Source organism: Scylla paramamosain, chromosome 27 (assembly GCF_035594125.1).
Source record: "Scylla paramamosain isolate STU-SP2022 chromosome 27, ASM3559412v1, whole genome shotgun sequence".
NCBI lineage: Eukaryota > Metazoa > Arthropoda > Malacostraca > Decapoda > Portunidae > Scylla > Scylla paramamosain.
This window is the reverse complement of record NC_087177.1, coordinates 20,500,260-20,524,880: the sequence shown is the minus strand read 5'-3', so window position 1 is coordinate 20,524,880 and position 24,621 is coordinate 20,500,260. Positions and strand designations below refer to the sequence as shown.

The window sequence follows — 24,621 nt, the reverse complement described above, 5'->3', positions numbered from 1 at the left end:
ATACAAGGTAATACCTTTCAAAGTTAGATATTTTTTCACTGCTTGATTATAAAATTCGGATCCCTGATCGGTAAAAAGACGCGACACGCCTGTAAAACTCCCCGACTCTAGAACTTTTTTCAGCGCTTGCAGGCTACTGTGTCCGGATTTACTTGTCAGCGTTGCCACTTTCAAGTATCTGCTGAAAACGTCCAGGCAAAACATGATGTATCGGACGCCGCCATTGTGTCTGTGCAGCCTCGCAAAATCGGCCAAATCGCAAGTTAAAATGACGGACGGTTTAGGAGCGAGAATTTTTCGTCGCGGAAAACGTTTCAGTGTCGGCTTGTGAAGCGTATAAGTGCGGTTGCCCTGCAGAAATGCCCTCACATCGCGGAGTGTTAGATTCTTATCCCTTTTCTTCCCCTCTCTGTAGAGTGCTTGCACACCTCCTAAAGCCGCAGGATTCGTCATATCCCGGTAAAGTTCGTCCAAAACGGCGTTCATAGCAGATAGACTTTCTCACAGGGTGACTCATCCACAATATTCGTGCGCAGTTGAATTTCTTCGGGTGCGTTCGGGGATAAATCACACAACAAATAACCGTGATCTCGTCTAAGCACGACATTTTTATAAATTTCCACAAAGTGTTTGGCGCGCTCCCTTCCATAAAGTTGCCTGCCCAGACATTCAATTTGATATATATCTCTGTTTTTCATAAGAATGTAATGTGAGGCATTTAAAGTTATCGTTCTAGCATACTTTCCGGGGAAAAAGACATTCTGTGCTATCATTATAACTGACAAATTTTTATGTCTCCCTTTGGTGAAAGCCTCTGCTATCGTTTGAGAATTGCCAGCCGTGAGGAAATTGTCATCTAATATCAGGAGTGTGTGCGTTTGCGGGTCGGCGTATGGACTGTTATCATCCATCACGGGATCAATAATTTTCTCATGCACTTCGACCTTATCTTTAAAAGGGGAATTCTGCTGCAGCGAATGCGATGAGACGCCACAAATGATAATTCTGTTAAATCCATGCTGATATTTCTCTATAATTTTATTGCAGAGGTGTGTTTTGCCGGAATTTGTATAACCTGCAATAATTATGCGTGCAGGATATCTGAAGAGATTCAGCATCTCTTCGCTAAATGTCTTGTCCATGTTAAGTTCAGAGGGTTACTAAAAGACGCTACGATATGTTTACAGTATTTATTACTTAACCTTTATTTACATGGTCATGTAGGTAACAGCATAACTAACCTCCCAGCTGCATCCTCATCCCTGCCTTCTAATTATGACGTGGATCTCCCCCGACCCACACCTCTTCCTCAACCTCCCCCCCTTCTCCCCCCTCTCCTTAACCTAAGTACAAATGTTCTTACATTACCTCCTCCTCCTCATCCTCCTTATCCCCACGTGGGCAGTACAAATGTCCTTACAGTACATGAACAATCTCCTCATTCCTCTCCTTAACTCCATACTCAAAACAAATGTTCTTACATTACATGAATGGCAGCTGCTGGCGGCCGCGGTCTCTCTCCACCCCTTAATTATGACGTGAATAATGTCATGGAAGGCCACTCCCGATCACGACACAACCCTTCCTTAGCCTACATGGTCAGAGCAAATGTTTTTTTACATTACATGAAGGGTGTCTGCTAGCAGCTGCGTCCTCTCTTTCTCTACCCCTTAATCATGATGTGAATAATGCCGCGGAAAGTCTCTCCCGATCACGCCACAGACCACTCATTACCCCATCCTCCCCCTCTTCCTCCCCCTCTTCCTCCTCCTCCTCCTCCTCCTCCTCCTCATCCTCTTCCTCATCCACCTCCACCTCCCCCACATCCACCGCCACCTCCTCTTCCATCTCATTCTCCACATCTCTTTCCCGCGGATCATTGTCGGGGTGATAATACGCCCTTGAGGTATAGCCATCGACGTGAAAGCGCTTGTCGTCAAAATGTGACAACGTTCGCTTTCGCATACGAGTGGTACAAATTTGTCCTTTCACATTCCTAATATTATAGCAATCCACCATCCCACATGCGACATTATTAAGTGTTTCCCTATACTGCTGATGCAATATATTTTGCTGAAGGTGAGTTGGAATGCCTTTACCTCGAGATACTTGCTTGTCATCTTCCAACAGCAGCGAATACATCTTTGGCTTTAATATAATCGCCTCTTTGATGAGCGTGGATCCGGTTTCAGATTTCAACAAGCCTAGTTGACCCTTCCGCTCCCCATTAAAACACGGGTGATCTGAAGCAAAGTTACTGGTGTCGAGAAAATTTGCCATGGGTCCATGTTTCAGTTCATCATTTAAGTTTGTAGGTATGTGCAGACTGAAAATGAAACTGTCAGTATCTTCATAAGCTAATTTAGCTCTCTCCCCATAATTAGCTTTGATGACACGATACCAAAAGTTGTACATGTACTTCTTTGCCACTTCTAAAATATGGTATCCCAAGTAATTTGGCTGCCTGATTTTAATCGTATTCTTACTGTTGACACATATGACTCGGTCCTCGCCTAATTGGTGGACCCTTTTAAAGGATGGATTTCTTGCATACTTCAGGAAAGTCTTTCTTTTTGTCACTAATTTCTGCTGGAGGCCATACTTCACTTCAGATAACATGGATCTACCATAAACTGCGTTTGACATCAGTTTGCAAATGCGATTTTTAATGGCGCACGTCTCATTTTTACGCTGAGCGACGTTCCTTTCTATGAAAGGTTTCAGGTATGGAGCCTGTCTGAACCTATATATAGCATGAACACATTGTATTTCCAGTCCAAGTGAGAGTAAAAGTTGCAGCAATTCCAGACTGATGAGATGATCTTTCAGTCCCTTATGACTGGCCACGAGTTTACGATTTTTCCTCCCCAGCTTACGACCCTCAGCTTCTAACAGTCTTTTACTGTACGGTGAGATGTCATCTTCTGTAATAGTCATGTGTGCGAGGCACAGAGGGAACTCGTCCGTGATCCGAGCTACGTCGGGGGAAACGTCACAGCTGTCTAAATGCAGCCAGTAACCGACGTCGCCATCTGTCGCATGATTCTGGATGCCAACTTCAAAAAAATCATCCATCTCTGACTGAGAAAGCTTTTTGATGTCACCCATAGGCAGGGGGGAACACATAACGCTTGCATATAATGAATTATAGTCCAGATAGAACACATAGGTGCCGGGTCCGCCGTCGGGTTCGTGGTTTGACTGCAGGTGTGGCCTGACGCAAGTTACAAAGCCTCCTCGTACATTTCTTTTGATCAGGTGATACATGTTAGGATCGTAAGGTGGATCAAGTTGAACGCCTGTCGACTTTAAAAAAGCGTCATAAGCATAAGAAGACAGTGACACGTAATGTGCCACGTCCAGCCCATAAAATTCATGCAGGTATGATCTATATTTGAGATATGTGTCGGCTAATAATCCCACATCAATCTCACAATACAGTCTTATGTAATCGCCTAAAGTGCGGCAGGATGTCATACTCCACACGCTTTGAGCGTGTTCATATTCTCCAGGTGGCAGAGCCTTCCCCTTGAGCGTGTCATAAAATGCCTCACGAGGTGGCAATTGTCGATCTTCTAAGCGACCAAGGTCGGTGATGTACTCATAACAAAGAAACTGTTTTTGAGTGCAAATTACACGCCTTACATCCTCGGGGAGGTAATTCACCATTTCCTGGGCGTAACGCGTGCTATAGCCCGCCTGCACGTGACTCTGAGCGAGATGACCGAGGCCAGCATTCATAATGGAAAGCGTGTCCTGAAACTGCAATTCCTTAATCCTTACTTTCAATAAATGCGATTCTGACTTGGCAAGGATGTCCACGTGCGACTCTGGCAAGTGAAGGTCTTTTATGATTAAGGAGACGTCAAAGCTCATATTATGTGCCAGAGTGATGAGATATTTCCTCATGTCACGACACTGGAGGTTGCATCGCGCGCACAAAGCCCCCTTGTAATTATTTTGTGGTAATGAGTGGTCGTGATGTTTATGAGGTGGGGTTTTCACATTAAAGGGTTGATGGCAGAGCTCGCAGTGACGCTGACGTTTGAAGTGGGCTTCATCCTCCGCAGACATGCTAATTGGATAGCTAACTACACTTTCCTTGATGATTCCCCAAGCATTGGATAGGCTATCAATGAAATTATTCACGGGATCTTCACCGAAATAACTTCTCTTTTCCACGACATCTCCATGCCTATTGATGATGAGATACGAGTAACCAATTGGGTCATGTTCAGCTATCACACTCCTATTCTCCTTAGGTTTTATCATAGTTTCAAAATCAAAAAATGCTAAGTATGCAGGCTGATAGGTGTAGGCAAAATTTTTAAATTTTACTTTTTCACCGTCACCTGGAAAGAGAAGAGTTTGAGTGAAGTCGCAGTGACACTCGTGATCGCTCAAACTGACAGACTTGGGAACTGAGCTGAAACATACTTTGCAAAACTGATGACCCTCTGGGGTGGGGCTGCTTCTCGTCAATTTCCGGTGCAGCTTCTCCACGTCTTTAATGAGCGTCATATGTTTTCCACCTAGTAAAAGGAGTGAGACTACAGTTTTATACTTCCGCGAGCCTTTTCTTGATAATGTTAAATAGTATATCTCACCGCTTTTTGTCAGTGTATAAACGTCCAGAGACAGGCGATTTAACCTTTCTAACTGACTCAAGTTCTCCCAAGTCACTGGACTGTCTACTTTTCCGCGCGTGACGTATTTCTCTCCGCCATGCCGTCTCCGTAATATTTTTGGAATTCTTTTCCAAGGTACACCTCGAGCATGAAGTCTGAAAGCCGCCAAACACTGAATAACACAGGATGAATGTCGGCCATCAGGATTGAAAATTTCATTCCCTCCTCGCACGCCTCTAGGATAAGCAACATAATCTCCTATGCCACTACATGCGACGTGCAAGCAATAATTGATGAAAAAATTCTGTACTCTTGAAATGATAAAACCAGATCCTTCAGTCTCGCTGGTAAGGCTTTCCAGCCGACTGTTCAGCTGATGGATCCATAAATCAACAAGGTCAGACACATCTTGATAGGTGATCAGTCGTGCTCTAAAAGCAATATGAATGACTCGATGTTCATCCTCCCCTAAGGTAGAGAATTTCACTAGTAACAGAGAAATGTGTGAAAATATTTTCAGGGTGGGGGGGAATGGCGAGCCGTGTGACGTGAAATATGATCTAATTTCCCGTATAAAGAACTCCCTGTATTCGGTAAGTAGACCGAGTGGATCTCTGCTTACATGATCAGGTATGTCATATTGATGTCTGGTGAAGCTCCTCATAAAATTTTCCCTCGAGTCAATTAACCGCGGTTCTTCCGGCATCCCGCGCTCGTCAAGGTCTGCATCCGCCGACTCTCCCGCCATGCTGCACTCATCGTGGTCCGCCTCCGCTTGTGGCGTGTCTGGGAAGAAAAAATAGAAGTAGCAGCGACAGTTTATTATTATTATTATTATTATTATTTTTATTATTATTATTATTATTATTGAATTGATATTTACCTTGTGTAGGTAGTGAAGGACTTGAAGTCTCGGAAGAATTGAATACGTTCCCCGATAATCCACTCGGTCCCGGCCGTGGCGAGTCTTAAAAAAAAAGAATATTAGTAGTGTCGGCAGCACCGTATTTATTGCTTTATTATTTGTAGTATTTTTTTTTTTTCTCACCTCTTCCCCCGCCTCCGCGTGGGATGTCGCCTTGTGACGTCCGCCGACGTGGGCCTTCTACGCCGCCGTTCTGTCCAACCTCAATCGAGTGTGAGCCTGTACAGGAAGATGTGCTCAGAGCTCAAACTTGTAAAGATTGACAGTCATTTCATCTTTATTATTATACATTCCCGCCAAAATAAGTAATAATGCTTACCAGAAGAAGCAGGATTGCCAACTTCGCAGGTGTGTTCTGGCGGTGGATGTGGAAACAGAAGTCCACACCGCTCGCATAAATCACACTGGTCTTCCACACATGAGGGGCAGGATGGATTGGTGTGCCATCTCCCACACACTTCACATAAAAGCCGCGCCTCTGCTGTTCCACAATGAACACCCATTTTTCTTTTCTTTTTTTTTCTATAACATTGTCAACACTTTGTCCCGGCCGCCATGCCGCGCGGGGAAACACTGAAGCTTCCCGCGCAGATGGTCGCGAGGTGCGTGACTTGCCTCGGAAGTAGGCAACACCTGCCTGTTTCATTATCCTCCACTCCACCCATTATCCCACCTTGATCGATTCTCTTCAAAACTTTACGTCCGAGACGCAAAGTTAACGTGGTCTTATATGTAACACGCAAGTAACACTGTTTTCCCCATCTTCAAACTGAATAGGTTTGCCTCTTTGATTAGCAATTTTGATAGCCACACTCTCTATAGTTGATACAGAAAGTGGTTTATACGTAACTGAATTCGCACCTTTACTGGTGCTGTCGCCGGGGAGTGGTATGACGTCTAATATATTAACTAGTTGGTTACCAAATCGCGAGGGAGAAATGATGTCGGTATAAACGTACATATAATCCGTCCCTGCATCAGCTCGCGGTACGTATTGAGCGAATAATTTTATGGGTGATGAGGAGGAAGCTTCGCTCGCGCTGGAAGATGAAATGACATCGCCAGATCTTTGAAAGTAGACGGTGTAGCGAAAATTTGGATTGAAACCCAGAATGCGAGCTATATGCGATGCAAATTTTATACTTATATCACTGTAAATACGATCGTCATTAGGAGGGACAATCGCGTTATTCACAACGACCCGCTCCAAGTCGTGGTCATAATAAATGATATCCGAGTAAGGGAAATAGATCTTAAAGGAGTCATTCAAGATTGCTTGAAGTTCTCTCACTATCTGTCCATTAATCGCCTTAGTTATGGCCGGTATGTTCTTATCGGTAAAATTGGAGATGATATTCCTTTCCGGTAGATAGGTATACATATTATATTCATACATATCAAAGTCTGACTGCTTAACCCGACCATAGAACGATATACTAGAATTTGGATCCCCTTCCGTAATGCAGTAGAAATATTTAGGGAATAAAATATTACACAGGCCGACTTCATAATCCCTGCCGGTGTCTAAATGAATGGGTAAGATTCTGTTTTCAAATTCTGTTGTTGTGTTGTTGGGAAATGACCTACCACCTGCAAGAGAAGATAGGTATACGTATATATCGTCACTATCTCTCAATGACATGTTTTTTAAACCCTGTCAACTAACAGACTGACTTTAAACTTTACCTTTTCATGACATATATACGTCGGCAGACTGGAGATTATGGCGGTACGGCGTGGATAGTCGCGACGACCTTGACCATAGGGGAATGTACTGAGATATCGGAGGGAGCACGTGTCGGCTATAATAATAATAATAATAGTAATAATAATAATAATAATAATAATAATAATAATAATAATATTAATAATAATAATAATAATAATAAGGTGACCATCCGGCATAAGTATTACGTCAGCCCACGCCGCTGGTGGTCGGTGAAAGTGGAAGAGGCCGCCGCTCCGCCCTGGCCGTCACAGACGCTTCCTCCAGGTAAAAAGGATGGACAGGTAACGGAACCTCGTGAGGCTGTCGCGACGACCTTGACCATAGGGGATGTATTGAGATGTCGGAGGGAACGCGTGATGGCAACACTCAGTCATCCCACCCTCCAGGATTCCGTGAATGAAAGGGAAAGGGCGACTTCTATGGCATGCGCCGTCAGAGTCCCCCTAATCACGCGTGTGTGGCGGGCGGCTGCCACGTCTGGCCGCCAGTCCCCCCCCACCCCCACCTCCCCTCCCCCCCTCCACCCCCCTTTTCACTCAATTATTTTCCACCCACCATCATTGATTCATTTAGTCATTCCATCGTCGCCGAAGGATAAGGACGCACGCCTCCCCCCACCTCTCCGTCAGTGTCGCCGTCACCGTCCCGCTCCCCCCCCCTTCCCCCTCCCCCCCTTGGTGTTTGCCGTCGTGAATCACCCCCCTCTTCCCAAGCATGGGTCTATGGAAAATTGCTATCAGGATCACCATCGCAATATGGCTTGCCGTCAGAGTCGCCCCTGGGTGGGTGGGTTGGGGGTGGGGGGGGGGACGTGAAAGGGCGACCTACACGGCATTGCCGTCACAGTCCCCTAGCCACGCGTGTGTGTGGCGACTTCCACGTCTGGCCGCCAGTCCACACCCCCCCCCCCTCCTTTCACTCAATTATTTTCCACCCACCATCATTGATTCATTTAGTCATTCCATCGTCGCCGAAGGATAAGGACGCACGCCCCCCCCCACCTCTCCGTCAGTGTCGCCGTCGCCGTCCCTCCCCCCCTCCCTCCCCCCCCCCACCCCCCTGATGTCGTCGTCATGAATCACCCCCTTCCCAACCCCCACTAATCTACAGCCTGGACCTCCATCCTGAAATGGACTGCCACTGAAGTCTACGGAAAATTGCTGTCAGGTTTCCCCATTGCAACTAGATAAGGTCCACACTCGCAATATGGCATGCCATCAGAGTCGCTCCAGGGGGGTGGGATGGGATCCCCATCCCCCCCTCCCCCTCCCCCCTCCCCTCTCCCATCCTCCATCGTCCCCGAAGGATAAGGACGCACGCCTCCCCACCTCTCCGTCAGTGTCGCCGTCACCGTCCCGCTCCCCCCCCTTCCCTTGGTGTTTGCCGTCGTGAATCACCCTCCCCCCCACCCCCCCCCGCCCCCCACCCCCCCATTCCCAAGCCTGGGTCTATGGAAAATTGCTACCAGAGCCCCCATTCGCAATATGGCATGCCGTCAGAGTCGCCCCTGGGGGGGGATGGGGTGGGGGGTGGGGGGGACCCCCACCCCCCACCCCACCCCCCAGGGGCGACTCTGACGGCATGCCATATTGCGAATGGGGGCTCTGGTGGCAATTTCCCAACTACTCTTCTGATCTTGCTAACTGCATGCCTCCCCTCCTTCCGCGGCCTCGCTGCACAAGACTTTCTTCTTTCTCTCACCCCTATTCTGTCCACTTTTCTAACGCAAGAGTTAACTAGTATTCTCAATCATTCATCCCTTTCTCTGGTAAACTCTGGAACTCCCTGCCTGCTTCCGTATTTCCACCTTCCTATGACTTGAATTCCTTCAAGAGGGAGGTTTCAAGACACTTATTCATCATTTTTTGACCACTGCTTTGACCCTTGTATGGGACATTTCATGTATGTCCTTGTATGGGACTTGTATGGCATTTCAGTGGGCATTTTTTTTTATTACATTTTTGTTGCCCTTGGCCAGTGTCCTTCCTACATAAAAAAAAAAAAATAGTAGTAGTAGGAGCAGTAGTAGTAGTAGTAGTAGTAGTAGTAGTAATGCTATTTTTCATATATTTAGTAATTTTTTTTTTTCATATTAATATTTATATTTATATTTTTTTTGTTTTGTTTTGACATTCATACGAATGCTATAAAGGTGAAGCATAGAAATTTATTTGATTAATTAATTAATTTATATATCTATTTATTTTGATTTTTAAAATTAATTAATTTATTTATTTTTATTATTATTTTTTTTTTTTTTATGTCTCTATGATAAACAAAGCATTATAGACCTTATGAAAGCACATATTCTCTAGAGTCTTGCCCTACAAAATATTGTGTAAAGTAAAAAATAAAGGGAATAAGTGTCACTGACGTTTGATGAATAGAGGAAGGCGTGGCAGAAATTACCATAAAACGTATATAAATGAAAATTTATCTTCCTCGTATTTTCCCACTTGCGTTTGCTTCTTGAAAATTTAACTGGGTGGGTCATATAGCAGACATATTGTTCTTTCCTCCATTGTAGTTTGTTTCCAGCAAGCCCCCTAAATAAAGTTTGTTTTTTTTTTGTTTTTTTTTTTTTTTAAGAAATGAGGAATTACATTCTAACGCTGATCACTGAGCGGAGCGTAGACGAGCTGCTATCCTCAAGGACGTTACATCTCTCTCTCTCTCTCTCTCTCTCTCTCTCTCTCTCTCTCTCTCTCTCTCTCTCTCTCTCTCTGTTTCTTAGTGAAGAAGAATTAACATAAGTAAATAAGACTTTAAATAAAAAGAATATATATATATATATATATATATATATATATATATATATATATATATATATATATATATATATATATATATATATATATATATATATATATATATATATATATATATATATATATATATATATATATATATATATATATATATATATATATATATATATATTCAAAGACAATGAATATCCTCTGGGGAAGGGGTGACAATCCTTATTTAACCATTAATTTCAGATAAATTTTGACAAGTCTACGTTAAAATGTTTCCATTTTTCTGCAGTGATAAAGAAACGTAGAGGGGTAGCTAATATATTTAGTTGTTAATTGTATCTTTTTTCTTTCTTTTTTTCATTTATTCTTTTATTAATTTTTCTTTTCATTGCTTAATTATGCATTATGCCGACACTGCAGGTTACAATTGCAGATATTGCAAGTATTTTTGACACAATACAAGCACATCCAGCTAAACTATTGCTACAGTATAGAGAGAGTATTTCGATTACATACCTTATTCTTCATCTTCTTTTCTTCTTCTTTTTTTTTTAATAAATATAATAATAAATAAATAAGTAAATAGGTATTGTCAAATGAAATCGTCGAGATTACGCAGGGGTTTCGGGCAATACTTGGATGGGTGACTACACAAGCCTCATCTGTCTGAAAAAAAAAAAAATGAAAAATAAGAATAAGAATAGGGAGAATGAACGAAAATTTTAAGTAATAAAGATAACAGTAAGAATTATTATAACAAGAATAAGAAAAATTACAATAAAGGAATATAAAAAAAAAGAAAGAAAGCATCCCATGTCTTTCTTCCTAATTGTCATAGAAGGGTGAATTCTTTTGTATATTTTCCAACATTTCCAATACAACGATATGAATGGGGAAAGAAAGAATAAGAATAATAGAAAGAAGGCCTCCCAACACCTAGTTCTCCGGTCTTGGCCAATTAGCTAACGGCGGGATCAGCGCAGTTAAGCAGGGGGTCCGGGCAGAACTTGGATGGGTGACCACAAAAGCCTCATCTCTCTGAGAATAGAAAAAAATAGCAATAAGAATGAGGAGAATGAACGAAAAACGAAAATAATAAAATAACAATAACAACTATGATAAAAATAAGAAGATTAAGAATAAAAAGAACAAAAATACGGGAAAAAAGTAATAATATATCTCTCTTGCTAATTGTCGTAGAATTATGAATGAAGGGTTAATTTTAGTGCATATTTTCCAACATTTTCAGCACAACAATGCAACAACAATACAGGAAAGAATAAGAATAAGAGAATTAAGCCCTCCCAACACCTTGTTCTCCGTTCTTGACTAATCAGCTGACGGCGGGATCAGCAAGGTTAAGCAGGGGGTCCGGGCAGAACTTGGATGGGTGACCGCACAAGCCTCATCTCTCTAAAAGTAGGATAAATAAGAATAAGAATAGGAAGAATAATAAAAAAAATTAAAAATAATAAAGATAACAATATTAATTATGACAAGAATAAGAAAAAAATAGAATAAAAAGAATGAAAAAATAAGAATATCACAACTTTCTTGCAAATTGTCTTAGAATTTTAAATGACATGTCAGTTCTGCTGTATATTTTCCAAGATTTGTTATGAATGAGGGAAGAAAGAATAAGAATAAGAATAAGAATAAGAACAAAATTAATTAGACTAACAATAATGATCACATCTTTCATGCGGTGACTGCGTGGGCGATGAGCCTCACTGGACGTTTCTGACCAATCACAAGGCAGGGTTGGAGTCGTCGGGCCCACCCGATTCATATATAAAGGGATTTTGTGGGAAGCGCGGGCAGACTGGAAAAAATAATAAACAAAAGACTAAGACACTACATAGAATCAAATAACATACTCCCTCAAGCACAACATGGATTCAGACGGGCAAGAGGCACGGAAACAGCCATAGCAATAACAACAGAAACAATAGCAAACGCATTAGGGAAGAAACACCAGTGCTCTATAGTTTTAAGAGACGTATCAAAAACATTTGATAAAGTATAGCATGGAGGCCTAATATATAAGCTAATCAACACAAATATGCCAGACATTTTCACAAAACTAATATGCTCATTCATAGAAAACCGACACGCTCATATTAAAATCAACAATCACACAGGTGAACCTATTTCATTAAGGAGCGGAGTCCCACAAGGAAGCTCACTCTCCCCAACCTTATACACACTATTCACCTCAGACATACCTCAACCCTCCCCAGGCTGCAGTTACATAATATATGCAGACGATATAACACAAATAATCAGTTACCCTGGTAAATCAAGACAATTCATGGCAAGGAAAACAGAGAAAGAAATAATTAAAATTAATAACTATGAGAAAAAATGGAAGATAAAAACAAACACAACTAAATTTCAAGTAATCCCCCTAGCAGTACAATACACAGAACCAATATACATAGAAAACTCCTTGATTCCCTTCTCTAAAGAAGGAAAAATACTGGGCATAAAATTCAACCAAAGAGGTCTACAAAACCAAGTAGCAAACATGCAGAATAAAGCAAACATTGCCCTAAAAAACATAAGAAGATTTCACGGCCTCACAACCAAAATCAAGCTACACTTAGTAAAAGCATGTGTAATACCAGTGCTCACTTTTCCTGCTTATCCACTCAATACACTCACAAAAACAGCTACTCTTAAACTACAAATTATTCAGAACAAGGCATTAAAATTTGCTTTAGAAGCAAAATACCCTTACACAAAAACAACAGAACAACTACATCATAATGCACACATAAAACCATTAAACATAATATACCATGAACGAGGTAACACTATCAAAAACAAAATTATTAATGAACTAAAGATACACGAATATCAAAATATCATATCAGAGGAAATATCTAAAGAACACGGATGGTTTAAGAGACCAATATCCTACATAAATAAAGACACACCAGCTCCTATTTACAATCGAACATCACTATATTAACAACAACATGAATACTTACCATAACACACACTTAAATTTAATACCTACCTGATGACACCACCTGCCACAGAAACCAAAGTAAACAGCTTCTGAAAAGGAAGAATACAATAGTCAAATAACTACATCATCATAACACAACAATCCAAAGTACGCTGACAGTTTCCTCTCGTCTCTGCTCTGCGCCCCGAGTTGCCAGGAGTGAGATGTGGTACAGTAACGGCTGTGTAGAGCAAGGTGGCTCACCGTTTACCACTTTCCCCCGGCAAGGGGTGGAGGACACCGGCTCTGTCAGCTGACACCCGGATGCAGAGAGGGAACGAGGGGGAAAATTAAATAAACTAAATAAATAAACAATACAAAACTGCATATCATGCTAACAGCAAACAGTCGGTTGAGCACCTGCCCCTAGTTGAATAACTAACACACTACCCAAAATAACACACTATCAATAAAGCAAGACGGTTTGCCCGTCAACTTCATGTCTACTACTATATTTCCTTTCTCACTATAAACCTCCAATCTTCCCTTCCCACCCACTCTACCTCTTTATTTTCACCCAGCTTTTCTATCCCCCCCAAATCGCAAATCGCGCGGGCAGACTCAGCTGAGTGTTCGTTGTGAGTTGTTGTTACCACAACTATGGCACGTACCAAGCAAACGGCTCGCAAGTCCACTGGTGGCAAGGCGCCCCGCAAGCAGCTTGCTACAAAGGCAGCTCGCAAGTCTGCTCCAGCCACTGGAGGTGTCAAGAAACCCCACCGTTACAGGCCTGGAACCGTTGCTCTCCGTGAGATCCGCCGTTATCAGAAGAGCACTGAGCTGCTTATCAGGAAACTGCCTTTCCAGCGCCTGGTGCGTGAAATTGCTCAGGATTTCAAGACTGACCTCCGCTTCCAGTCCTCTGCTGTCATGGCTCTCCAGGAAGCTTCCGAGGCTTACCTCGTGGGTCTGTTTGAGGATACCAACCTGTGCGCCATCCATGCCAAGCGCGTGACTATCATGCCAAAGGACATCCAACTGGCTCGTCGCATCCGTGGCGAGCGTGCCTAAGAAGTCATCCACGAATGATCTTCATAACAGCAATATCTAGGCCCTTTTTAGGGCCAAACATCTCTTTCATTAAAGAATTTTCATAGACAATCTGTTTGGTTTTGTGGAAGAAAATATTTATTTTCCATCTTTCAGTATCAGGTTAATAATTAACTTTCGACTTTCAACTCAATATCCTTCCTTCTTTTTTTTTTTATTATTATTATTATTCCCTCTTCCATGGCCATATCTCTTTCACTTGGGAGAATTTTTATCTTTCTTTATCTCTATTTTTTTTTATCTTTTCTTTATCTCCACTGAATAATAATCACGATAATAATAAGCATAATAATAATAATAATAATAATAATAATAATAATAATAATTATACAATAATTATTATAATAATAATCATAATAAAAACAACAATATTAATAATATTAATAATGATAATAATAATAATAATAATAATAATAATAATAATAATAATAATAATAATATTAATAATAATAACAATAATTATAATAATAATGCATTTGTCTATATCGTATTTTTTTTCCTTTTCAAGTGTGGCTCCAATGGAGAAGGGTATTATTTTATACTGGCAGCAGTATACTGGCCGCCTGTTTACTTGGAGGAGGTATACTTGGTAACAGCCTTGGTGCCTTCAGAAACAGCGTGTTTTGCCAGTTCACCAGGCAGAAGAAGACGGACAGCAGTCTGGATTTCCCGGCTGGTGATGGTGGAGCGCTTGTTATAGTGTGCCAGGCGGGATGCCTCGGCAGCGATGCGCTCGAAAATGTCATTCACGAACGAGTTCATGATTGACATGGCCTTGGAGGACACGCCAGTGTCTGGGTGGACTTGCTTGAGCACCTTGTAGATGTAGATGGAGTAGCTCTCCTTCCTCCTGCGCTTCTTCTTCTTGTCGCCCTTGGCAATGGCCTTCTGTGCCTTGCCAGCTTTCTTGGCAGCCTTTCCTGATGCTTTGGGAGGCATAGTGTCGCCGTACTGCTGTGAGAACGAGTGTGCGTTTTCAAAGATTTCAAAGATTTCAAAGATTTATTTAGAAAAGATGGGTTACAAAAAGAGTAAGGGGAGGTTCGCCTGCCTGGCACACGGTAAGAGAAAGAGAGGAAAAATAGAAATACAGTAGAAGATTAAAAGTTGCCGGGCGGACCGGCCTGCAGCTGTTAAGATGGTGATTGTCACAGGGCAGTACATGAGAGGTGAACGGGTGGAAACCGGAGTTCCCGGAGGAAAACCACCCATACTGCTGTGAAATAGAGGAGAGTGGGGAGGGTTACAATATAGGTACAAATATATACATATATACATATACACATATGCATATATATACATATACATACATATATACATATATACATATACACAAACACACACATACATATATACATAAGAAAGGTTATCCATAGGCAGTACAATTAGTTTAGGGTGGAAACCGTAGTATTTATGTTGTCACATATGGTGGAGAGTGACATATCGCACGAAGTCTAGAAGATCTTGCGGCGAGTCTCGTCTTGATAGATGGTGTCCCCGTCGTCCCCTCAAGTGTGTGGGCCCTGGCTCAGCCCCGCTGCCGGGAGCTTCGCACGCTTACCCCGGAGGACGAGTACCCCTTGCTGGGATGAAGGCCGTTATCCCAACAACTCAGGGCGCAGTGGGGAGGGGGGAGAGCACTCAGAAGGAACCGCCACTGGTCTGCCGTCGGTGTCACCCGGTGGGGTGACATCAGGCCTGGCAGATCCCGGAAGTGGCTTGGCTCGGTTGAGTCGCTGCTTCGTCACTCGGTGGGAACTACTATCAGCAGTGGAAGGGAGAGGCGCTCGCTCTCTCATCAGTCATCGGCAGCAGCAGGAGGAGAGGGGTAGACATAGCGGCGGCAGATGAACGTGCTGTGGGGAAGGGACACTGAGAGTATCAATGGTACGGATAGAGAAAGGGAGTTCAGAAGGATCAGGGCAGATGGGAATATGGGAGGGGGGTAGGAGGCGGGTGTACAGGAAAGCAGGGACGATGGTAGGGGAAGGGACACAGGAAAGGAACAGAGGAGCTGAAGGTTGGGAGGAGATAGAGATAGGGAATGAAGGCAATAATCAATAGTGCATAAGGAGATTCACAAAACGGAAAGGAGAGCACACATTCACCTGTATCGAGGCTCTGGTGGCGGGTTTTCGAGCCTGAGGAGGCTCCTGGGAAACCAGGCGTGCTGACGGCGAGGGGCTTCCTCGTGCAGAAGTTGTAGCACCCGGTACTGGTCCCACCCCTCGTCGTCCATCCGCTGCCACACCTTGGCTGCCATCTCGTGGAGGCGGACGTTGAGGGCTGGGAGGGACGCGGCCTCGTGAAGCTCGGCCGAGCTGGTGAAATCATCCCATCTGATGCCGAGAGCGAACCGTAGAGCACTGTTCTGGACCCTCTGCAATCTGCTAATGGTTGTTGTGGAGAGAGCGTGCAAGGGAACAGGGGGATATGTAAGGATAGGTAAGATTAAGGCTTTGATAAGGTGGAGCTTCAGACCAGTGGCCAAGTCCCGGAACCGGTACAGCCTTGCGAGGGCTTCCTTAGCTCGCGTCACGCGCTGGGACACGTGCGCGGTGTACCCCTTTGAGCTGACGGCCAGGCCCAAGAGAGAGCCCCTGGGCCTGAAGCCGACCTCATCCCCGTCCACCAGCAGTGGGGCGGGGGTTTTGGTGGCAATGGTTACAACGGTGAACTTGGCCATGTTGGTCTTGATCCTCCACTCCTCCTCAAAGGAGTTGATGCGGGCGATCTCTCTGCTAGTACGGGCGTTCAGCATCATACTGGAGCGGCCTGGATGGAACACAACCTGAGAAACATCATCAGCATAAAGTACATTAACCCCGGCGCCAGAAGCAGGGCAGTCGCTCGTGTAGATGTTGTAAAGCAACGGCGAGAGCACACTGCCCTGCGGGACTCCGGCGTCAAGGGGGAACTCAGGGCCGAGGTGGCTCTTGACCCTAATTCTTGCAGACCTGTCAGCGAGAAAGTCACATAAGAGGCGTGCCTACTCAGGATCAGGAGTCGCCACCTCAGCGAGCGTCCTGATTGGTCCAGACGCGCTCTGGGCCGATCTGATCTCGCGTATATATAGCCGTTTTTCCCAAAATTCACTACTGGACATTTGACTTCAGACTGAGCAGTAAGGACGTGCTCCTTCCCATCTCCAAGAAGACGCCGCTGAAGAGGCAGAAGACACCGAAGAAACCCTAGAAGAAGCCCTGAAGAGTCTAAATAGGTCGCCAAGAGCTCCGCCTTCTCCAGCAGGACATCTAAGGGCAAGACGAATCGTCTCCGGGCGACTCTGGCCCCTCCAAGGGCGTCTACGACAGGAGAAAACAGGGCAGCTCCAATAGGGAATCATCAGCAGGGGTTGCTGCGCGCACCGCGCCGCTACCCTGCACTGGCCAAAATCATACTTACCTGGCACAGGAGACACTCGAAAAAGAAGGAAACTTCCTTGGCCTTTATCGCATCGCTTCCACCGGTGCTCCCTCGGCACCCAGGCCCCCATCATCCACTTCTGCCACCAAACAGTGCCAGGCAATTGCCCTCTCCACTCCAGTGCCACTCCAGTGCCAGCGTGCCACAAGGATGAGCTACAAGTGCCAGTGCCAGCAACAGTCTACACACTCACCAAGCGAAGACCAGGCCTCCACAAACAACTCAACGCAGCAGTGAGAAGTCTCCAGAAGTGTTCTCAACCACTACAGTGCCAGGCGATAACCCCTTCCCCCCCTTCCCACCACAGTGCCCAGGATGTACTCCCCTCTCCCCCCCCCCCCTTCCCAGTGCCCAGGAATAATCCCCTTCACCCCACAGTGACGTTCTCCCGAGTGCCGTGATGTGCTACCCACCCTTCTACAGTGCCCAGGATTAATCCCCCAGTGCCCAGGAATACTACCCCTACCCCCCACAACCCCACAGTGTCTCAGTGACGTGTTCCATAGTGCCGCGATGTCCTTCCCGCCCCTCCACAGTGACCAGGATTGAACTCCCTGTCCCAGTGTGCCCTCTTACCCTCCCCTTCCCCACCCCCAACCCCCCACCCTCCCAACCCCACCCCCCCTACCCTCCCACCCCCACCCCCACCCCAACCCCCCCCACCCCCCACCCCCCCTCGTCCCAGTGTTTCCGCCCTAGTGTTCCCTGTCCTGTGACCCTCAGTGACCCTCAGTGCCACCCCCTTCACCGCGCGGAGAAATGCTTGGCCCTGGATAAGGCACTACTTAGCAGCAATGACTCGGGTGCGAATAAAGCATGCCCGGGTCAATGACCTCGCCACTCGGCGAAGGCTCCTGCATATTCTGACCCCAGAGGTGAAGATTACCCGTCTGATCCCAGCACGTGATGCCATAATTGTGATCACAGGATCAATGCAAGATGCTGACTTAATCTTCAGCTCTGGGAAACATGAGAAACTCACCGAGGATGGCTTCAGCGCACTCATGCCCCTTACCCTTCGGGCTCAACGATCGGTGGTCTGCACTAAACTGGACGATCTTGTGTACGAGCATGATGCAAACGAAATCCTGGACGAAGTCGAAAAGGAACAGAGTTGGGCAAAAGTCCAAGAAGTTTACAAGTTCCCACGCACCAAGAATGTGAAGATCACCTTCGAGACGAGTGACATGGCCAAGAAAGCTACTGAAACGGGACTGTTGATGTTCTGCATGTCTATCCCCCCATCCCAAGTGCACCAAGAAGAGTACATAGAGCTCATAACGTGTAACCGTTGTTATGCAGTGGAGGATCATGTTACAAGGCTCTGTAACAAACCCCAGGGGTACTCAATGTGCTCCAATTGTGCCAAGGAGGGGCATCAGCACTGGGAATGCAGAACCCAGGAACGAAGATGCATCAACTGTAACGAAGCACACCATGCGACGGCAATGAAATGCATGGTGAGGAAGCAAGCCCTCAGGGAAAAACAAAATAGCCTGAGACAGAAGAGGATACAAGGAGCAACTACAACCTATGCACAGGCTACAACCACTAATGGTATCCCTGACTCAACTGGCCAACACATGTCCGGCTTAATGTGCCTCCTACATGCACATCTGGCCAATGTAGCAGAGCCAGGATCCTTCCAAAAAACTCTTTCCGAGAGCTTGGCAAAAAATGGGATCCCTGAGGTTAAACTTGCGCCTATCAAGAACACGGCAGCCCTTATCACAGCCCTGACTGCAGGAAAAAGTGCCCCCCGTCCCTCCCCAGAGAAGTGTCGTCGAACAAGAACAGGCAGTCACAGCCGAAAGAATTAGCGCGGAAAACACACTCCAGGTACAGGAAGACTCAGACGGGGACTCCACATCTCCAGCAGGAAGTGACAGCGAGGACGACCACTCGGATGAGGAAGTTAATGGACTGGAGGTTGTCATCGTAAAGAAAAACACCGACATGTGGCCCCGAACTCGCACCTTCCCCCATATGGAAAGAGGGGTAAGGGAAGGACGCTACAAGATCCGTCATAACCTCAGTGCCAGTGACTACGACCTTGTTATAGATCGCCTCAGGAAAATGGACCGCCCTGTGGATCACCTCCTCACTTCAGTACGGGACGCAGTCTTCGATACCATGCCATCTGGACCCTTCACCTCTTCAGAGCCATCACTCAAGAGGAGAGGAAGGAAGAAGAAGACCCAGACAGAATAATGCAGCGACTCAAGGTAATCCAGCACAATGTATTACACTGGACGACTCGTAAGTACGACTTATGTAACACTTACCGACAGTTTGACCCGGACGTCATACTAATTAACGGACACGGACTACCAGACGAAAACAGACTTAGGATTCCTGGATTTCGAGTTCACCAGATGAACTCTTGTGGTGAGCAAAATGATGGAGTGGCGATAGCAGTCAGATGCTCGCTCACTCACAGAATTCAGGATGACTTTCTTTCTGACACCTTAGCTGTTGACATAGAGACATTCGATGGGACCTTGACAATTGCAACTACATATTTACCTCCTAGACGACAGTACATCCCCCACCCCGATTTCATGAGACTCATACGTAGGCAGACACCGATGCTTTTCGCAGGAGACTTGAACGCCCGACACCAGACACTAGGGTATGGTACTACGAATCAGGTAGGCCGTGATCTCACGGACTATTTTAGACGACAAACCGCGAGACACATTGGCCCTAATTTTCCGACCTACTATGGACCTCTCTCCTCCACTTCACCTGACATTGTCTTCTCCAATCAAACCTTCCACTATGCTCATACTCTCTCCCCTGGCCCGCTAACTAGTATTGATCACATACCAATCATTATTGACATTTCAACTTCTCCTATTCTCACTCCGACCCCCCTTTCTTACTCCTTTCATAGGGTTGACTGGGACTCCTTTCAGGAGGACGAAAGCTTAGACATGACAGACGCAATTGACATCTCCCGAGCGAGTCTCGAGGAGAAAGACACAGCACTAGCGGACTGGATGACAAAGGTAAAAGACACTGCGGACCGACACATACCAAAAACACAGTACAGACTAGAACCTGCCCCAAGACCGACTAGACAAACACAGATGACAAGGATACAATTCAATGCACTACGACAAAGAGCACAACTTCATGGCTGGACGAACGACGACTATAGAAGATACGTTAGACTTAGACTTACGCTCCATGAATTAAGGAGAGACGAAGCCAGGCGACACTGGGGACGGACTCTGGAGGGTCTGGCTTCAAGGTGCATGGAGCCCTGGAGGTTCTGGGCCCAGGTAAAACGCCTATCTGGACGAACAAAAGGACAAGACTCATACCTACTTGACAGGAACGGACAAAGACACTATAGTAATGTTGACAAAGCCAGACTATTTACTAGGAAATGGGAAACAGTTTTCCAAGACGACGACGAGGACTATGAGGACAATGACATGGTGCTGGATTACCTTGCAGTCCACAGACATCGCACCACTCCGCACCAGGAAGCGGACCCCACGAGGCTGGCGGGTGACTCCCCACTCACCTGCTTCATCTCCCTAGAAGAGCTAAAAGCAGCCATTAGGTCAAGCAAGCCCACCTGCCCTGGCAGCAGTGGGATCAACAGGACAATTCTCGCCCACCTCCCGCCTCCTGCTCTTGCTCGACTCCGGGACATCTTCAACTCTGCCCTGTCGGCAGGTTATTTTCCAGACGGGCTTAAAGAAGCGGAGATGAAGATGATAGCCAAGCCTGGCAAGGCTCTAACACAACCGGACAGCTATCGGCCCATCTCCCTCCTGGAGGTGCCAGGAAAAATGTTCGAGAGGGTCATCGGCAGGAGGCTGCGTGACCACCTGGATGAAGGACACCTGTACAACACGGCACAATATGGTTTCCGTCGGGGAAGAGGCACGACGCACGCCATAGCTGTGGCAACAGAGACTCTGGCACTCCACCAGGCACTGGGACATCGGTGCAACCTAGTACTCAGAGATGTAAGCAAGGCGTTCGACAAAGTGTGGCACTTGGGGCTTAAGTTCAAGGTGCTGCACTTGGGGCTCCCGGGCCCTGTCGAGCGCCTTCTCTGCGACTTTTTGGACGATAGGAGTGCCAGAGTGCGTGTCGGCACCTACAGCGGACCGCCCTTCCCGCTGCAGACAGGGGTGCCACAGGGAAGTGTCCTCTCCCCGACGCTATATACCATATTCACAGGAGACTGTCCTGCCTCCCAGGCAGGAATAAACGTCCAGTATGCGGACGACGTCTCCCAGGTAGTCTTCCATCCAGGAAGGTCGCGCCTGATGCTAAATGCGAGGACCGGGCGGGAAATTACGCGAGTCAGCACGTTCGAGGAAGAATGGAGAATAAGAACAAACATGGCTAAATTCTCAGTCATAGCACCAGCCACGCAGAACCCTGAACTTCTGCTGGTCGATGAGGAAGCCGTCGAGTTCAGCCCCAGCGGGAAACTACTGGGCCTTCACGTCTCAGGGCGAGGGTACTCGGCCCACATCTCCCAGAGGGTGGCGAGGGGCAAGGCTGCCTTGGCCCTCCTCCGACGTTTTCGAGAGCTGGACAGCAAGGTCAAGCTCCACCTGGTCAAGACCATGGTGCTGCCTGTCCTAACGTACCCACCTGTCCCTCTACATGCCCTCACCCAGACTGCCCACCGCCGCCTCCAGAGAGTACAAAATGCTGCACTTCGGTTTGCGGCTGGCGTCCGGTGGGATGATTTCAAGAGCTCTGAATCCCTTCATATGGACTCAGACACCCCCCCGGTCAACATACGTCTACACCAACAAGCGGCACAGATGTGGTAGCGCATGGCCGAGGAGGACTGGGAGCAGTACCGGACCCTGAGACAGCTCCATGAAGCAGCGCCACAGTCGCAGCACTCATGGTTTCCCAGAAGCTTGTGGGCGCTGGAACGGACCCCTAACCCGGAACCACTTTACAAATAAGTCTATTATGTATTAATGTAAAAATGCATTATGTAAAAATTAAGTAATTTATTTCCCATTGTAAATAAACATCCTACATCATCTCACAATATAAATATGTTACTTTAAGGATATATACAATATGTAAAGAAATAAATACCCCCATATAAGCTTCAAACAACATGTAAACTTTCATATTAAATATAGTTTCTCATATGTATAATAATAGCAGGTCGGATCGCCCGGCAACTTTTGTACTTTGACTTATTTCTGTATCTCTTACTCTGTACTTCCCCCCCCCCCCTATTTTGTATCTCCCCCAACTTTACTCAATAAACTTTGAAACTTGAAACTTGAAATTCACTACTTGCTCGCAGAGCTACCGACGAGGTTAGAGTACTCGCGCCCAACATTCAGGCCGTGCTCCTTCCCAAGAAGACTGAGAAGAAGTAAATAAAGGGCCTCCCTCCCCTTCAGCCAATATCACCATCAATCCGGCTCCTCTTCGGAGCCACACGTTCAAACATCTAGAGAGTTGTGTAGACTATACTGGTATATCAATAATAAGCAAGTAGTGTATTTATTTTCGAGTTAGTTATTTGTTATTATTATTATTATAATTTAGTCAGGCACGCAAGTGACCGAGAATAAATATGTATACTATATTTCTACTAATGTACCTGCTGTGTGTCACAGTGGAGAGTTGATTAGATGTGTTGCCTATTGTGATATGTTGAGCGTCTTTTTCATCTCAATGTATATTTTGTTTTATGAGAAACTGAGAACGATGAGGGGCGTGATCATTGAAATAAGTCAATGATAATAATAATAATAATAATAATAATAATAATAATAATAATAATAATAATAATAATAATAATGATAATAATAATAATAATAATGATACTTGGAGAAGACCTGATGAAGTAAGAAAGATGGTTATAATTAATAATGGTTTCTTTTCTTACCTCAGATAGCGATAGTGAACATGGTTATGAGAAAGTAGTAGTAATAATAGTAGTCTATGGTCCTTCTTTCTTTTCATGTTTGTGGACCTTAAAAAGGTCCGGGAGATGATGTTATTCAATGATGATAATGCAAGCTGAATAGCTGGCACCATCTCAATAATGGAGCGATTTAACCACCAAATCCGTACAGGGTACGGCCCTGACGCTTGAGGGCGTAGACAACGTCCATGGCAGTAACGGTCTTACACTTGGCGTGCTCGGTATAGGTGACAGCATCCCTGATAACGTTCTCAAGGAACACCTTGAGCACCCCACGAGTCTCCTCGTAGATGAGACCAGAGATGCGCTTGACGCCACCTCGGCGAGCTAGACGACGGATAGCAGGCTTGGTGATTCCCTGGATGTTATCACGCAGAACCTTACGGTGACGCTTGGCGGCTCCCTTTCCAAGACCCTTGCCTCCCTTGCCGCGGCCAGTCATGGTGATGAGAGCTGCTAGTACGACGTCCGAACGGTCTAACAGGAAGCTCACGAATGTGCCTCAAAATTTTTGTCGCGCGCTATATATTGAGCCAGAGCGGTCGTGCGTGTAGTAAATTACTATTTTCCCTGTTTTTCTCACTTAATTTAACATTATCGGGTCATATGCATATTTTTCTGTTTCAGTGTTGACCCTGCAACTGCACACTTATGACTAAATTCACATACACAAGCACAAATGTGAATAAAACTCAATATAAATGTGGAGGGGTTGCAAGATTTTCCGGCGCGCTAAGGCATGCCGAGATAATTTACCTTCTACCCTGACTCTTTTCTTGTAGGCATGCGCAAGATTCATTCAGTATCAAGTAATGTTTCAACTGAATTCATATTCCTAATTTTCAGAAACTATCTTCCATTTGGTAGCATAACCAGTTTCCCCTCTTCTAGTTGGAAGAAAAAACAAATATATTTATTAACACTAACTCCTTGCTCTTCCAGTATGGTTTATGTATATATATATATATATATATATATATATATATATATATATATATATATATATATATATATATATATATATATATATATATATATATATATATATATATATATATATATATATATAAAATTATAACTATACTATGAAAAGCGTTGCTTTCATAACTAAGCAGGAGAACATCATCTTCAAATAGTCGATAAGTCAAGCTCA

General features: G+C 45.1%; 3 protein-coding genes across 3 annotated transcripts; 1 reads left to right on the top strand and 2 right to left on the bottom strand.

The window, feature by feature from the left end:
• Positions 1–1,175: 1,175 nt before the first annotated feature.
• LOC135114313 (uncharacterized) lies at positions 1,176–7,374 on the bottom strand. Its single transcript, XM_064030222.1, has 4 exons — positions 5,873–7,374; positions 5,677–5,772; positions 5,512–5,595; positions 1,176–5,414 (listed from the first exon to the last, which is right to left on the bottom strand). The coding sequence occupies exons 1-4, from the start codon at positions 6,054–6,056 to the stop codon at positions 1,675–1,677; spliced, it is 4,104 nt and encodes a 1,367-aa protein (XP_063886292.1). The 5' UTR covers positions 6,057–7,374; the 3' UTR covers positions 1,176–1,674.
• A 6,242-nt stretch (positions 7,375–13,616) lies between these two features.
• LOC135114315 (histone H3) lies at positions 13,617–14,113 on the top strand. The gene has a single exon (XM_064030224.1). It carries the CDS (start codon positions 13,655–13,657, stop codon positions 14,063–14,065), a length of 411 nt encoding a protein of 136 aa, XP_063886294.1. The 5' UTR covers positions 13,617–13,654; the 3' UTR covers positions 14,066–14,113.
• A 9,485-nt stretch (positions 14,114–23,598) lies between these two features.
• LOC135114317 (histone H4) lies at positions 23,599–23,910 on the bottom strand. Its single transcript, XM_064030227.1, has one exon. The coding sequence runs from the start codon at positions 23,908–23,910 to the stop codon at positions 23,599–23,601; it is 312 nt and encodes a 103-aa protein (XP_063886297.1).
• Between the last annotated feature and the right edge of the window lie 711 nt (positions 23,911–24,621).